Below are 16,480 nucleotides of genomic sequence, written 5' to 3' on the forward strand. Positions count from 1 at the left end.
TGGCATTTACCGGCGTGATGTGTGGGTCATGACCAGTCGCTCGCCCATGTTCTCCAAGTTTTCTCACCTCCCGCCTAACTGTCATAGTATTTGCAGTGGATCCTGATGCAGTTTGGGATTCCTGTGTGACGGTCTGAATAGATGTCTGCCTATTACACATTACGACCTTCTCCAACTGTCGGCAGTCTCTGTCAGTTAACAGACGATGTCGGACTGTACACGTTTGTGCTGTACGTGTCTCTTCACGTTTCCACTTCACTATCACATCGGAAACAGTGGACCTAGAGATGTTTAGGAGTGCGGAACTTTCGCGTATGACACAAGTGACACCCAGTCACCTGACCACGTTCGAAGTCTATTGAGCTCCGCAGAACGCCCCATTCTGCTCTCTCACGATGTCTAATGACTACTGAGGTCGCTGATATGGAGTACCTGGCAGCAGGTGGCAGCACAATGGATGTGATATAAAAAACGTATGTTTTTTATGGGTGTCCGGATACTTTTGATCACGTAGTGTATATGGTTCCTTGAAAAGGAACTGTTGCAGGGTGGCATCACTTGAAGTGCCCAGCAGACCCTACTGCATCACCCGATGAGGCCGTTAGCAACTGTGGAAGAAGCTGAGTTGGCCGGCTGCCAGACTCCCCCTGGTGATGATGTGTATGACCTGGACGTAGGCAGCCTCGGTGGCCAGCAGTGGATACTTTTGATCACATAGTGTACATGGGTCCTTGAAATGGAACTGTACCAGGGTGGCTTCACTTGTTGAAGTGCCCAGCAGACCGTACTGCATCACCGGATGAGGCCGTCAGCGACTGCGGCAGAAGCTGCGTCGGCTGGCTGCCACATTCACCCTGGTGATGATGTGTATGTATGCAGCCTCGGTGTACAGCAGTGGATACTTTTGATCACATAGTGTACATGGGTCCTTGAACAAGAACTGTGCCAGGGTGGCATTACTTGAAGTGCCCAGCAGACCCTACTGCATCACCGGATGAGGCCGTTAGCGACTGTGGAACAAGCTGAGTCGGCTGGTTGCCAGACCCACCCTGGTGACAATGTGAATGACCTGGACGTAGGTAGCCTCGGTGGCCAGTAGTGGATACTTTTGATCACATAGTGTACATGGGTCCTTGAAAAGGAACTGTGCCAGGGTGGCATCAGTTGAAGTGCCCAGCAGACCCTACTGCATCACTGGATGAGGCCGTTAGCAACTGTCGAAGAGGCTGAGTCGGCCGGCTGCCAGACTCACCCTGGTGACAATGTTGATGACTTGGACGTAGGTAGCCTCGGTGGCCAGTAGTGGATACTTTTGATCACATAGTGTGTATGGTTCCTTGAAAAGGAACTGTGCCAGGGTGGCATCACTTGAAGTGCCCATCAGACCCTACTGCATCAGCTGACGAGGCCGCCAGCTACTGTGGCAGAAGCTGGGTCGGCTGGCTGCCACACTCACCCTGGTGATGAAGTGTATGTAGGCAGCCTCGGTGTACAGCAGTGGATACTTATGATCACATAGTGTATATGGTGCCCAGAAAAGGAATTGTGCCAGGGTGGCATCACTTGATGAAGTGCCCAGCAGACCCTACTGCATCACCCGATGAGGCCGTTAGCGACTGTGGAAGAAGCTGGGTCGGCCATCTGCCAGACTCACCCTGGTGACAATGTGAATGACCCGGACGTAGGCGGCCTCGGTGGCCAGCAGTGGATACTTTTGATCACATATTGCAGGGCTTAACAAGTGGCCGGTTTTGAGCGCGAGTACTCGCGTCTGCTCAGGCACGTGCTCGCGAGCAGGTGCAAGGTCGCGGAGTAGGGAGGGAGGGGAGGGAGGGGAAATGCGCGCGCACGCTTCAATAGGGCCGCAGCGTGCCTATTGAATTCGCGCCGACTGTGTAACGTTTAAAGTACTACGATCAGCTCAGATAACAGTCACTTCGCTGGTTAAGTATCATGTCAAGTCGCCGTTGTGTAACCCCAAACCATGCTTTCGCAGTTCAACCCCCATTGGGAGGAATTTTATCTGTTTACAGAAAAAGATGGTGTTGCAAAATGTTTAGTATGTCACAAAACGCTGAATTCTTTTAGGAAATTTAATTTGCAGCGACATTATATGTCGTACCACGCGAAAAACAACGGACGTAGAAAATGTGATGGACCATATTGTGCACAGGAAGTTATTAAACTTAAAAGGAAGCTATCCGGAGAAGATCTGGACGACGAAGAAAAATCAACTGAGGCAGCTCTCAGAGTGAGTTACAAAATTGCTTTGCTTTTAGCAAAATCCCTGCGCCCCTTCACTGATGGAGATTTAATAAAAGAATGTTTGGTAGTTGCAGCGGAACATGTGTGTCCATTTCAAGTTGAACAGTTTCGGATTGTGCCATTATCTGACATGACCATTATGCGTCGCATACAGGACATGGCAGACGACGTCCAGAGCCAGCTTGCAAATATCTGTAAAGATTTTATAGCGTATTCTCTAGCTCTGGACGAAAGTGTTGATATCACTGGAACAGCGCAGCTTTCCATATTTATTAGAGGTGTTAATAGAGATCTTCAGGGAGGGAGGAGCTGCTCGATGTAGTAGCCATGAAGAACACTACAATCGGAGGTGATATTTTAAGTAGTGTTGAAGAAAGTGTTGAAAATATAGGATTGTCGTGGAATTCTTTAGTTTCAGTGTCTACAGATGGTAGAGGCATACACTAAGCTAATAAAATTATGTGGCACGTGTACATTCTCCTTTATTTGTTTCATTTGTCGCAGTAATAATTCGTGAGTGATATACCTGCGGGTGGCCGCGGATTTACATTGACTGGCGGCAGCTGTTGTGTGCCTCACGTGACTCTCCCCACTCTCCGCTCTGGTCCGGTAGTGGGGGTAGCGTGTTCGCGCTGCTCCATGCTCGCGCCTTGCTGCTCACAGCTTTCTCCGCGAGCACATATGTTGTGAAGCCCTGACATATTGTATATCGTTCCCTGAAAAGGAACTATGCCATGGTAGCTCCACTCGATGAAGTGCCCAGCAGACCTACCGAATCATCTGACGAGGCCATCAGCGACTGTGGCACATGCTGGGTCGGCCAGCTGCCACACTCACCCTGGTGATGAAGTGCATGTAGGCAACCTCAGTGGACAGCTGTGGATACTTTTGATCACATAGTGTTTATGGTTCCTTCAAATGGAGCTGCACCAGGGTGGCTTCACTCGTTGAAGTGCCCAGCAGACCCTACTGCATTACCTGACGAGGCCATCAGCGACTGTGGCACATGCTGGGTCGGCCAGCTGCCACATTCACCCTGGTGATGAAGTGTATGTACGCAGCCTCGGTGTACAGCAGTGGATACTTTTGATCACATAGTGTATATGGGTCCTTGAAAAGGAACTGTGCCAGGGTGGCATCAGTTGAAGTGTCCAGCAGACCCTACTGCATCACCAGATGAGGCCGTTAGCGACTGTGGAAGAGGCTGAGTCGGCCGGCTGACAGACTCACCCTGGTGACAATGTGAATGACCTGGACGCAGGTAGCCTCGGTGGCCAGTAGTGGATACTTTTGATCACATAGTGTGTATGGTTCCTTGAAATGGAACTGCACAAGGGTGGCTTCACTTGTTGAAGTGCCCAGCAGACCCTACTGCATCACCGGATGAGGCCGCTAGCGACTGTGGAAGAGGCTGAGTCGGCCGGCTGACAGACTCACCCTGGTGACAATGTGAATGACCTGGACGCAGGTAGCCTCGGTGGCCAGTAGTGGATACTTTTGATCACATAGTGTGTATGGTTCCTTGAAATGGAACTGCACAAGGGTGGCTTCACTTGTTGAAGTGCCCAGCAGACCCTACTGCATCACCGGATGAGGCCGTTAGCGACTGTGGAAGAGGCTGAGTCGGCCGGCTGACAGACTCACCCTGGTGACAATGTGAATGACCTGGACGTAGGTAGCCTCGGTGGCCAGTAGTGGATACTTTTGATCACATAGTGTATATGGGTCCTTGAAAAGGCACTGTGCCAGAGTGGCATCACTTGATGACGTGCCCAGCAGACCCTGCTGCATCACCTGACGAGGCCGCTAGCGACTGTGGAAGAGGCTGAGTCGGCCGGCTGCCAGACTCACCCTGGTGACAATGTGAATGACCTGGACGCAGGTAGCCTCGGTGGCCAGTAGTGGATACTTTTGATCACATAGTGTGTATGGTTCCTTGAAATGGAACTGCACAAGGGTGGCTTCACTTGTTGAAGTGCCCAGCAGACCCTACTGCGTCACCGGATGAGGCCGTTAGCGACTGTGGAAGAGGCTGAGTCGGCCGGCTGACAGACTCACCCTGGTGACAATGTGAATGACCTGGACGTAGGTAGCCTCGGTGGCCAGTAGTGGATACTTTTGATCACATAGTGTATATGGGTCCTTGAAAAGGCACTGTGCCAGAGTGGCATCACTTGATGACGTGCCCAGCAGACCCTGCTGCATCACCTGACGAGGCCGCTAGCGACTGTGGAAGAGGCTGAGTCGGCCGGCTGCCAGACTCACCCTGGTGACAATGTGAATGACCTGGACGCAGGTAGCCTCGGTGGCCAGTAGTGGATACTTTTGATCACATAGTGTGTATGGTTCCTTGAAATGGAACTGCACAAGGGTGGCTTCACTTGTTGAAGTGCCCAGCAGACCCTACTGCATCACCGGATGAGGCCGTTAGCGACTGTGGAAGAGGCTGAGTCGGCCGGCTGACAGACTCACCCTGGTGACAATGTGAATGACCTGGACGTAGGTAGCCTCGGTGGCCAGTAGTGGATACTTTTGATCACATAGTGTATATGGGTCCTTGAAAAGGCACTGTGCCAGAGTGGCATCACTTGATGACGTGCCCAGCAGACCCTGCTGCATCACCTGACGAGGCCGCTAGCGACTGTGGAAGAGGCTGAGTCGGCCGGCTGCCAGACTCACCCTGGTGACAATGTGAATGACCTGGACGCAGGTAGCCTCGGTGGCCAGTAGTGGATACTTTTGATCACATAGTGTGTATGGTTCCTTGAAATGGAACTGCACAAGGGTGGCTTCACTTGTTGAAGTGCCCAGCAGACCCTACTGCATCACCGGATGAGGCCGTTAGCGACTGTGGAAGAGGCTGAGTCGGCCGGCTGACAGACTCACCCTGGTGACAATGTGAATGACCTGGACGTAGGTAGCCTCGGTGGCCAGTAGTGGATACTTTTGATCACATAGTGTGTATGGTTCCTTGAAATGGAACTGCACAAGGGTGGCTTCACTTGTTGAAGTGCCCAGCAGACCCTACTGCATCACCGGATGAGGCCGTTAGCGACTGTGGAAGAGGCTGAGTCGGCCGGCTGACAGACTCACCCTGGTGACAATGTGAATGACCTGGACGTAGGTAGCCTCGGTGGCCAGTAGTGGATACTTTTGATCACATAGTGTGTATGGTTCCTTGAAATGGAACTGCACAAGGGTGGCTTCACTTGTTGAAGTGCCCAGCAGACCCTACTGCATCACCGGATGAGGCCGTTAGCGACTGTGGAAGAGGCTGAGTCGGCCGGCTGACAGACTCACCCTGGTGACAATGTGAATGACCTGGACGTAGGTAGCCTCGGTGGCCAGTAGTGGATACTTTTGATCACATAGTGTATATGGTTCCTTGAAAAGGAACTGTGCCAGGGTGGCTTCACTTGTTGAAGTGCCCAGCAGACCCTACTGCATCACCTGACGAGGCCCCCAGCGCATGTGGAAGAGGTTGGGTGGTCCGGCTGGCTGCATGACTCACCCTGGTGACGACGTGGACGACCTGGACGTAGGCGGCCTCGGTGGCCAGCAGCTCCCAGAGCGCCGCCTGCTGTTGGCGCCGGCGCTCCGTCAGCTCGGCGCCGCCCCCGCACAGCAGCTCCCGCCAGTCGCCTTTGCCCATCTGCTCCAGCTCCTCTGCGAAACACCACACACGGCAATCAGGCGGAGCAACTGCCAGGCTGCAGCATAGGGCCATTTGAAAATGATGAACTACACTGATGAGCCGCTCGTAAGTGCAGCACATTTGGCTACCTGCTTTAGAGTGTGATGGTCCACCTGTGGGGTGCAAATCCTACGTGGCCAGAATTTAGGAAGACCTTCGCATTGATCCCAAAGTATGTGATACCAGTCATCTAGTGAATAGCAACTATATGGTTCCAGAGACCTTTTCAAGTCTCAAATATCTGTGATACCAGGTGATCAAAAAGTCAGTACAAATTTGAAAACTTAATAAACCACGGAATAATGTAGATAGAGAGGTAAAACTTGACACAGATGCTTGGAATGACATGGGGTTTTATTAGAACCACCCCATATTGCTAGACGCGTGAAAGATCTCTTGCGTGCGTTGTTTGCTGATGATCGTGTGCTCAGCCGCCACTTTCGTCATGCTTGGCCTCCCAGGTCCCCAGACCTCAGTCCGTGCGATTATTGGTTTTGGGGTTACCTGAAGTCGCAAGTGTATCGTGATCGATCGACATCTCTATGGATGCTGAAAGACAACATCCGACGCCAATGCCTCACCATAACTCCGGACATGCTTTACAGTGCTGTTCACAACATTATTCCTCGACTACACCGGTTGTTGAGGAATGATGGTGGACATATTGAGCATTTCCTGTAAAGAACATCATCTTTGCTTTGTCTTAATTTGTTATGCTAATTATTCCTATTCTGATTAGATGAAGCGCCATCTGTCGGACATTATTTGAACGTTTGTATTTCTTTGGTTCTAATAAAATCCAATGTCATTCTAAGCATCTGTGTCAATTTGTACATCTCTATTTACATTATTCCGTGATTTATTCAGTTTTCAAATTTATGCTGACTTTTTGATCATCCTGTATATACAGGGTGGTCCACTGATCGTGACCGGGCCAAATATCTCACGAAATAACTGTGAAACGAAAAAACTACAAAGAACGAATCTTGTCTAGCTTGAAGGGGGAAACCAGATGGTGGTATGGTTGGCCCGCTAGATGGCGCTGCCATAGGTCAAACTGATAACTGCGTTTTTATAAAATATGAACCTCCATTTTTCATTACATATTCGTGTAGTACGTAAGGAAATATGAATGTTTTAGTTGGATCACTTTTTTCGCTTTGTGACAGATGCCGCTGTAATAGCCACAAATGAATATGTACGTGGTATCACGTGACTTTCCGCCAGTGCGGACGGTATTTGCTTCGTGATACATTACCCGTGTTAAAATGGACCATTTACCAATTGCGGAAAAGGGCGTGTGCTATGTATGCTGCTCGGTATCCTGGACGACATCATCCAAGTGTCCGGACCGTTCGCCGGATAGTTACGTTATTTAAGGAAATAGGAAGTGTTCAGCCACATGTGAAACGTCAACCACGACCTGCAACAAATGATGATGCCCAAGTAGGTCTTTCAGCTACTGTCGCGGCTAATCCTCACATCAGCAGCACATAAGCTGCGCGAGAATCGGGAAACTGAAAAACGTCTGTGTTGAGAATGCTACACAACATCGATTGCAGTCGCACCACATTTCTATGCACCAGGAATTGCATGGCGACGACTTTGAATGTCGTGTACACTTCTGCCACTGGGCACAAGAGAAATTAAGGGACGATGACAGATTTTTTGCACCCGTTCTATTTAGCGACGAAGCGCCATTCACCAACAGCGGTAACGTAAACCGGCATAATATGCACTATTGGGCAACGGAAAATCCACGATGGTTGCGACAAGTGGATCATCAGTGACCTTGGCGGGTTAATGTATGGTGCGGCATTATGGGAGGAAGGGTAATTGGCCCCCCTTTTATCGATAGCAAACTAAATGGTGCAATGTATGCTGATTTCCTACGTAATGTCCTACCGATGTTACTACAAGATGCTATATTGCATGACAGAATGGCGATGTACTTCCAACATGATGGATGTCTGGCACATAGCTCGCGTGCGGTTGAAGCGGTATTGAGTAGCATATTTCATGACAGGTGGATTGGTCGTCGAAGCACCATACCGTGGCCCGCACGTTCACCGGATCTGACGTCCCCGGATTTCTTTCTTTGGGCAAAGCTGGACATTTGCTATCGTGATCCACCGACAACGCCTGACAACATGCGGCAGCGCATTGTCAATGCATGTGCGAACATTACGGAAGGCGAACTACTCGCTGTTGAGAAGAATGTCGTTACACGTATTGCCAAATGCATTGAGGTTGACGGACAGCATTTTGAGCATTTATTGCATTAATGTGGTATTTACAGGTAATCACGCTTAGCAGCATGCGTTCTCAGAAATGATAATTTCACAAAAGTACATGTGTCACATTGGAACAACCGAAATAAAATGTTCAAACGTTCCTACGTTCTGTATTTTAATTTAAAAAACCTACCTGTTACGAAATCTTCGTCTAAAATCGTGAGCCATATGTTTGTGACAATTACAGCGCCATCTGTCACAAAGCGAAAAATGTGCTCCAACTAGAACAGTCATAAAATGGAAGTTCCTACTTAAAAAAGCGCATTTGATATCCGTTTGACCTATGGCAGCGCTATCTAGTGGGCCAACCATAGCGCCTTCTGGTTTCCCTCTTCAAGCTAGACAAGTTTCGTTCTTTGTAGTTTTTTCGTTTGACGCTTATTGCGTGAGATATTTGGCCCAGTCATGATCAGTGGACCACCCTGTATATGCAGAGAGAAGCGACGAATGAAAATTTGTATAGAGGCCAGGATTCGAACTCGGTTCTCCTGCTCACTAGGTAGCTGACATACAGTGGCTTTGCACAACTGTGCGGACTAACCTAACATGCCCCCTCCTCATTCCAAGTTCCCATTCACGCCTCAGACCATTTGGTAGTCCACCTAAACACGAACAGCACTGGAGAGATTCTCCAACTGTATTGGAGTAGCATTTCTGTGCCAGGATGGCGTAGTAGTTAGAGCATTTGCTTAGTGAGCGGGGGACCCAGGTTCGAATCCCAACCTTGGTACAAATTTTCATTTGTCACTTCAGTTTACGTATATACATCATGAATAGGTCACGCAACAGGCATAGACTGTGGACCTGTTGGTTATAGCCGTGGAAACATTGCCTAATAGTGAAAGCTGTGAGTACCGGGCGTGAGTCGTGCTTCGGTAGCTCAGATGGTAGAGCACTTGCCCGCGAAAGGCAAAGGTCCCGAGTTCGAGTCTCGGTCGGGCACACAGTTTTAATCTGCCAGGAAGTTTCATATCAGCGCACACTCCGCTGCAGAGTGAAAATCTCATTCTGGATTGCCTAATAGTGTTGTGAGTGTGTTCCATCAGGTTCAGATCAGGCCAATTTTGTGCCCAAGATATTAACAAACGTTCATTATGGTAGGAATGCAATGCTGATTCTGGGTGAAACTATGACCTTGAACACTCCTCCCCTACACCCCTATTTTCCCCTACACCATCCCCCTCCTCCCCACCCCCAATATACCGAGCAGGGTGGCGCAGTGGTTAGACACTGGACTCGCATTCGGGAGGACGACGGTTCAATCCCGCGTCCGCCCATCCTGATTTAGGTTTTCCGTGATTTCCCTAAATCGCTCCAGGCAAATGCCGGGATGGTTCTTCTGAAAGGGTACGGCCGACTTCCTTCCCCATCCTTCCCTAATCCGATGAGACCGATGACCACGCTGTCTGGTCTCCTTCCCCAAAAACCAACCAACCAACCAACCACCCCCAATATCCCAACATTCCTAAGCCATGCCTTGTCCCCTCCTCAACCCTGCCTTTGGTGAGTCATGCAGCCTTTTTTAAAAAATACCCCATTGAGAGAACTTCCAAGCCAACATAAATATTTATCTCTGCCAATAACAACTCATAATTTTACTACCTAATGATATTTTTGATCACCTTCTTGAGCCACAGCATCGTTTACGGAAACAGGGCAATTAGAGAGCCCAAATTAAAACGTTTTTGATTTTTTTTTACTTATTTCACATTCATAAGGTCCACATCTCTTTAAATCTGTGGAAGCAACGTAGGCTATCTAATTCTTCATTAATGTGTATTATGTGTATTTTTAACACATATCATATTGTACGAGTACATTATTGAGAACCTTCTGACCAGGAATCTGTAGAACCAAATGTATACCTCATAAATAATCTAATATAAACACATTTCATATACAGCCACCATAGCTATTATACTGTGGATATGTGTAAGATGGTCATGATCATATCAGTGGCACATTGTAGATGATTCTTATCGCTTAACTGGTGGTCACGATCACGTAAATGACGTGTGTCATCACATAAATAACTAATCTTCTACACGTCAGCTGACGACTGACGATTGTGATCATGTAACTGAGGATTGTGATCATGCAAATTACGACTGTTATCACGTAATTGACGATTGTGATAACGTAAATGACGAAACTGATTACGTTAATGACGATTCCGATTATGTAAATCAGATTATGAGGAAACACTGACGATCGTAGTGACGCAAATAGTGCTTACGATCAAGTAAATGGCCGTCGTGGTAAAATAAACTGTGATCGTGACCTTGTAAATAACGACCGTGATCACGTAAATGACGATTGCAGTCTCGTGCGTGACACTCGTCATATGATAAATAACGAACATGACAGCGTAGTTATTCATATAGTGATCACTAGGACCTGGATTTTCATGCAATATCAAGTCGTAAAATATGCAAGCATTCGTGCAGTATCATACCACTAAACACACACACACGCAAACGCACAATGAGGCAGCAAAACAATATAAATATTGGACATCAAAATTCAGTCCTAATTTCCGTTGTCTGCTAAGACAGTACATAACCAATTTATCTAAATTTTTCACTTCGGCTCATACGTTGTCTGACGGTACGTTTTTGTACACAGAAAGTGCCCTTTCTATTTTACAAGAAGTGGTTAAGTGCATTGTTGAAAAAATTCCGGACAATTCTAGAAGCCATTACTGAACTTGAGAATCCGAGACAAATGTATGAAGTACCCGAATTCATTAGGTCTTCAGTGTAAGATATCAGCCGCTTTCGTTTGCTAGCGACAATGGAAAATGATTAACTTCTCACGATTGGGGTGCACAGTCATGTAGAATTTTTTAAATGACATTGACTGTAGAAATTATTTATCTCAATACTACAATTTCGACATTTGGGTCATTTTCAAGAGGTACTGCAAAAGATTTTGTTTCAGCACACGTGACTTTAAAACCCTCCGAGATGTATACATGCCATCGTCAAAAATTAGGCCTTTTCACTGTAGAAATACAGTAACGTCAGGCGAGTGTGAAGCTCTGTACGATGTGGAAAGAAAAACGTCTACTTTTGACGATGACTTGCAAATATGTCGGAGGATTTTAAAGTCTCACATGTGCAGGATGGAACTCTTTTGTAGTGCCACTTGAGAATGACACAAAGGCCGAAACTGCAACAGTTAAATAAATAATTTGTAAAGTCAACGACGAATATGCTGTCTTTTTGAAAAAAACCATGGGAAGTGTTGCATTGTCGACCGACTTCGTAATACCAAAGCGGGAAGAAACTGGTTCAGTGACGTGCTTTTGCCCGTATTTTACTTGTACACACAGTTGCACAAACCCACGTTCTGCTCACAATTGGTTAAATTAATTAACGGCTTAATAATTAATTAACTGCTTAAAAATTATTGATACAGAGTCTGTAAATTTCATATTGAGCTACGTCAGAGGCGACTGCAGTGAATGGGTACGGAACAGGACAGGGCAGCACTGCAGAGGGAAGTAATTCCTACAGTGCTGGCAAAATATTTTCGTGCAGCGACACTCACGTACAATAATTCGCAGATATTTACAGTAGATAGCAAGGATTGACAGCAGTGAGAGAAGGCACGAAGTATGCTGACTTATACTGATGGCTACCAGGCCGAACTAGGGCGGTTGAGCTCACTAGCAAAATTCGCAAAATTACTCATATTCTGCACTTCTGGCACAATGCGAATGAAAAAAAAATCAGTTAAAATTACTGCCATGCAGTGAATCCATAAAAATGATATAAACTTCTTCTTTTGCTTGTGTCTTTATCCCATGGTTTCGCTGAGTTGGCATTAACGGGTGGCCAGATGCCCTTCCTTCCATCCCGTACACCCCCCCCCCCCCCCCCGCTCCCCTGGGATGGAATTAGTGTACCGCAGCTGTCTGCATCTAGTTTAATCCATGGAAGAGTGCAAACGTGTTCAGATGGCTGCGAGTCATGTAACTGAGGGGGGATGCGGGGACCAGCCCGGTATACACCTAGTGGGATGTGGAAAACCACCTAAAAACCATACCCAGGCTGGCCGCTCACCGGCCTTCGTCGTTACGGGCCGGCGCGCCTACCCGAGTCCAGGAAGCAGCGCATTAGCACTCTTGGCTAACCTGGCGGGTACAAAGATGATATTATAAGCGTAATAAATATCTAATTCATGCTATTACCAGAATGAGATTTTCACTCTGCAGCGGAGTGTGCGCTGATATGAAACTTCCTGGCAGATTAAAACTGTGTGGCAGACCGAGACTCGAACTCGGGACCTTTGCCTTTCGCGGGCAAGTGCTCCATCATCTGAGCTACTGAAGCACGACTCACGACCCGTCCTCACAATTTTACTTACGCCAGTAGCTCGTCTCCTACCTTCCAAACTTCACAGAAGTTCTGCGAAACTTGCACTTGCCCGCGAAAGGCATAGGTCCCGAGTTCGAGTCTCGGTCCAGCACACAGTTTTAATCAGCCAGGAAGTTTCTCATGCTATTATATCGAAAAACTCTTCGAGACAAGCATTTATTCCTCGAATGGTCAACACATACAAAAATGCATGCAGTATTCATTTGCACGGAAAATCCCTTTCTACTGATCACGTAAATAAAGAAAGTAGTCAGGCAAATGACCATATTGATAATGTGATTGACCATCGTGATCATTTGGCAATAGTTGTGGTGATGGAGGTGGTGGTGGTGTTGATCAACAGGTGCTAAAGGTGTTAGACATTGTGTTGTCGTGATACGTCTCCATATCCAAACCTACTTAAGCCTCTGGCAGGGTACAAATGCAGGCTGTAGAAGGCGACTGAGGCAGAAACTCACCACGGTGGGTCTCGTACTCATCTGGGTCTGCGCGGACGTGCCTGGGAATGCCACTCTCCGAGTACTGCTTCAGCTGCTCCACCAGCGCCTCCATCTTCGTGTCCTGAGGATGGAAATATGGCATGAAACGACATTAGTGACGATACATGTAAACCTCGTGCCATTTTCACTTATCTCATCTGAGGCAAAGCTACTCATATTACGAGAAAACACACAAGGTGTCTGAAGGTCCCTATCTGCACTTTTGACAGAATGCGTACGGAAAAAAAAATCAGTAAAAATGACTGTTGTGCACTGAATCCATAGAAACGATATAATTTTATTCTTCTTTTGCTTGTGTGTTTATCCCGCAGTTTCGCTGGGTCGGCATGGTTAATGTTAAGGGGTGGCCGGATGCCCTTCCTTCCATCCCGAACCCCGCCCCCCCCCCCCTCACCCAGGATGGAATTAGTGTACCCCAGTTGTCTACATCTAGTGTAATCCATGGGATAGTGCAAAAGTGTTCAGATGTCTGCGAGTCATGTAACTGAGGCCGGACGAGGGGACCGGGCTGGTATTCACCTAAGGGATGTGGAAAACCACCTAAAAACCACACCCAGGCTGGCCGGTGTCTGAAGGTCCCTATCAGACACCTCTACCAGTTGCAGAGGGTTCTTCTTAGGTAAAGCTCTACATAGGATCTCATATCTGGATACACTCTAGTTCATTTTCATAAGAAAATGGCAATACATTCGTGCTTTTGACATAGGTTGTAACACTATAATACAAACATGCTACTTAACTTTTTTCCATTTATCTCTGATTATTTTTTTCTGTAAATTTTGAAATGTCACCAGTGACTGAAAATGAAATGTTCTTGTAATTAATCAAGATGTTGTTAAAACAATATGAATTACCTTTATAATTTCGTGCATACCTGCACACAGTCTAGGAGTAGTGTCGTTGACTAGTAATCAAAATGTCCTGGGTACTGATTTCGAACCTAGCCAAGGCTTCAATTGTGCACAAAGACCATCAGCAATGGAGGTCGAAGATTTATGGCAAAAGAAATCACGCTCATTCTGCCAACAGCCGTGTCAAAGAAGGCCAAAGAGCAGTCCAGGGCACTCTCTTGTGCTTGGGATGGGAAACTGCCCCTTAAAGGCGGAAGAATTGGAAATGATAAAAGGTATGAGGATGCAGAAGGTAATGGAAACCACTACATTAAAGACGGATAATGTGTATCCGTATCACATGTGATCTGTAATTGTAAAGTGTCATGATGATCTCACCGTTGGCAAAAGATTCTGGATTAATCCCTCATTCAGATCTACATCTATCTACATCCATACTCCGCAAGCCACCTGACGGTGTGTGGCGGAGGGTACCTTCAGTACCTCTATCGGTTCTCCCTTCTATTCCAGTCTCGTATTGTTCGTGGAAAGAAGGGTTGTCGGTATGCCTCTGTGTGGGCTCTAATCTCTCTGATTTTATCCTCATGGTCTCTTCGCGAGATATACGTAGGAGGGAGCAATATACTGCTTGACTCTTCGGTGAAGGTATGTTCTCGAAACTTTGACAAAAGCCCGTACCGAGCTACTGAGCGTCTCTCCTGCAGAGTCTTCCAGTGGAATTTATCTATCATCTCCGTAACGCTTTCGCGATTACTAAATGATCCTGTAACGAAGCGCGCTGCTCTCCGTTGGATCTTATGTCTTGTATCAACCCTATCTGGTACGGATCCCACACTGCTGAGCAGTATTCAAGCAGTGGGCGAAGAAGCGTACTGTACCCTACTTCCTTTGTTTTCGGATTGCATTTCCTTAGCATTCTTCCAATGAATCTCAGTCTGGCATCTGCTTTACCGACGATCAACATTATATGATCATTCCATTTTAAATCACTCCTAATGCGTACTCCCAGATAATTTATGGTATTAACTGCTTCCAGTTGCTGACCTGCTATATTGAAGTTAAATGATAAAGGATCTATCTTTCTGTGTATTCGCAGCACATTACACTTGTCTACATTGAGATTCAATTGCCATTCCCTGCACCATGCGTCAATTCGCTGCAGATCCTCCTGTGGGATGGGGCTGCCAAGGAGGAGGTGATCATGAGAAAAAGACGGAACAACGAGTCGGGGGATAGAATGTCAGAAGTTTGAATATGGTACGGAAGCTAAAAAATTTGAAAAGGGAACTGCTAAGACTAAATCTAGATATAGTTAGGGCCAGAAGGATTTCTGATTAAATGAGTGTAGGGTAATATCAATAGCAGCGGCAAATGGTATAATGGGAGTAGGATTCGTTAAGAGTAGGAAGGTAGAAGAGACCCTGAATTACTCTGAACAGTTCAGTAATAGGGTTTTTCGAATCAGAACTGACAGCAAACCAACACCGGCAACTGGTATACTTGCCGATGTCACAAGCAGAAGTTGAAGAGACAAAGTATATAAGGATATTTGTAAGTAGGCTGTTTAGGTTCTTATATTGGTAACGGCACGTAGCGTTCTATATGAAAATCACTGGCTGTGCTGTGTGCAGTCTGAGGCTGGTTGGCATTGTTGTAATACTCGCTATTGTAGTGTTGGGAAGTTGGCTGTTAACAGCGCGTAGCGTTGCGCAGTTGGAGGTGAGCCGCCAGCAGTGGTGGATGTAGGGAGAGAAATGGCGGAGTTTTGAGAGCGGACGATCTGGACGTGTGTCCATCAGAAAGAGTAAATTTGTATTATTGGATGTCATGAATTGCTATAATGACCTTTGAACACTATTAAGGTAAATACATTGTTTGTTCTCTATTAAAATCTTTCATTTGCTAACTGTGCCTATCAGTAGTTAGTGCCTTCAGTAGTTTGAATCTTTTATTTAGCTGGCAGTAGTGGCGCTCGCTGTATTGCAGTAGTTCGAGTAACAAACATTTTTGTGAGCTAAGTGATTCCTGAAAGGTATAGGTTATTGTTAGTCAGGGCCATTATTTTGTAGTGATTATTGAAAGTCAGATTGCGTTGCGCTAAAAATACTGTGCATCAGTTTAAGCACAGTCATGTATAATTTTTCTAAGGGGACGTTTCATATTGAACAGGTAATTCAGTTCACAAAATTCATGGCTATTGGAATGCAGGGGAAGGAGAAGAAGTAGAAGAAAGGGTTGCAGGAGAATATGGGCTTGGTAATAGGAATAAAAGAGGACGAAGACTAATTGAGTTCTGCAATAAATTTTAGCTGGTAATATCGATTATACTGTTGAAGAATCACAAGTAAACAAGGTCTACATGGAAACTGGAAGATTCCAACTGGATTACATCACGATCAAACAGAGATTCCGAAATCAAGTGTTAATTGTAAGGCTTACACAGGAGCAGACCTCAACTTCGTACTGATGAAAAGTAGACCGAAGTTTAAGAGAA

General features: G+C 46.7%; 1 protein-coding gene across 1 annotated transcript in view; it reads right to left on the reverse strand.

Moving 5' to 3' along the window:
- The window catches only part of LOC126108224 (pleckstrin homology domain-containing family G member 5), a 694,776-nt gene that overhangs the window by 169,946 nt on the left and 508,350 nt on the right, over positions 1 to 16,480 (reverse strand). The window contains exons 6-7 of the mRNA XM_049913456.1: positions 13,094 to 13,196; positions 5,777 to 5,931 (exon numbers count right to left, since the gene is read on the reverse strand). Coding sequence (XP_049769413.1) covers positions 5,777 to 5,931; positions 13,094 to 13,196 — 258 coding nt within the window. The remainder of the gene's footprint in view (positions 1 to 5,776; positions 5,932 to 13,093; positions 13,197 to 16,480) is intronic.

This window comes from Schistocerca cancellata, chromosome 11, assembly GCF_023864275.1.
Source record: "Schistocerca cancellata isolate TAMUIC-IGC-003103 chromosome 11, iqSchCanc2.1, whole genome shotgun sequence".
Classification (NCBI taxonomy): domain Eukaryota; kingdom Metazoa; phylum Arthropoda; class Insecta; order Orthoptera; family Acrididae; genus Schistocerca; species Schistocerca cancellata.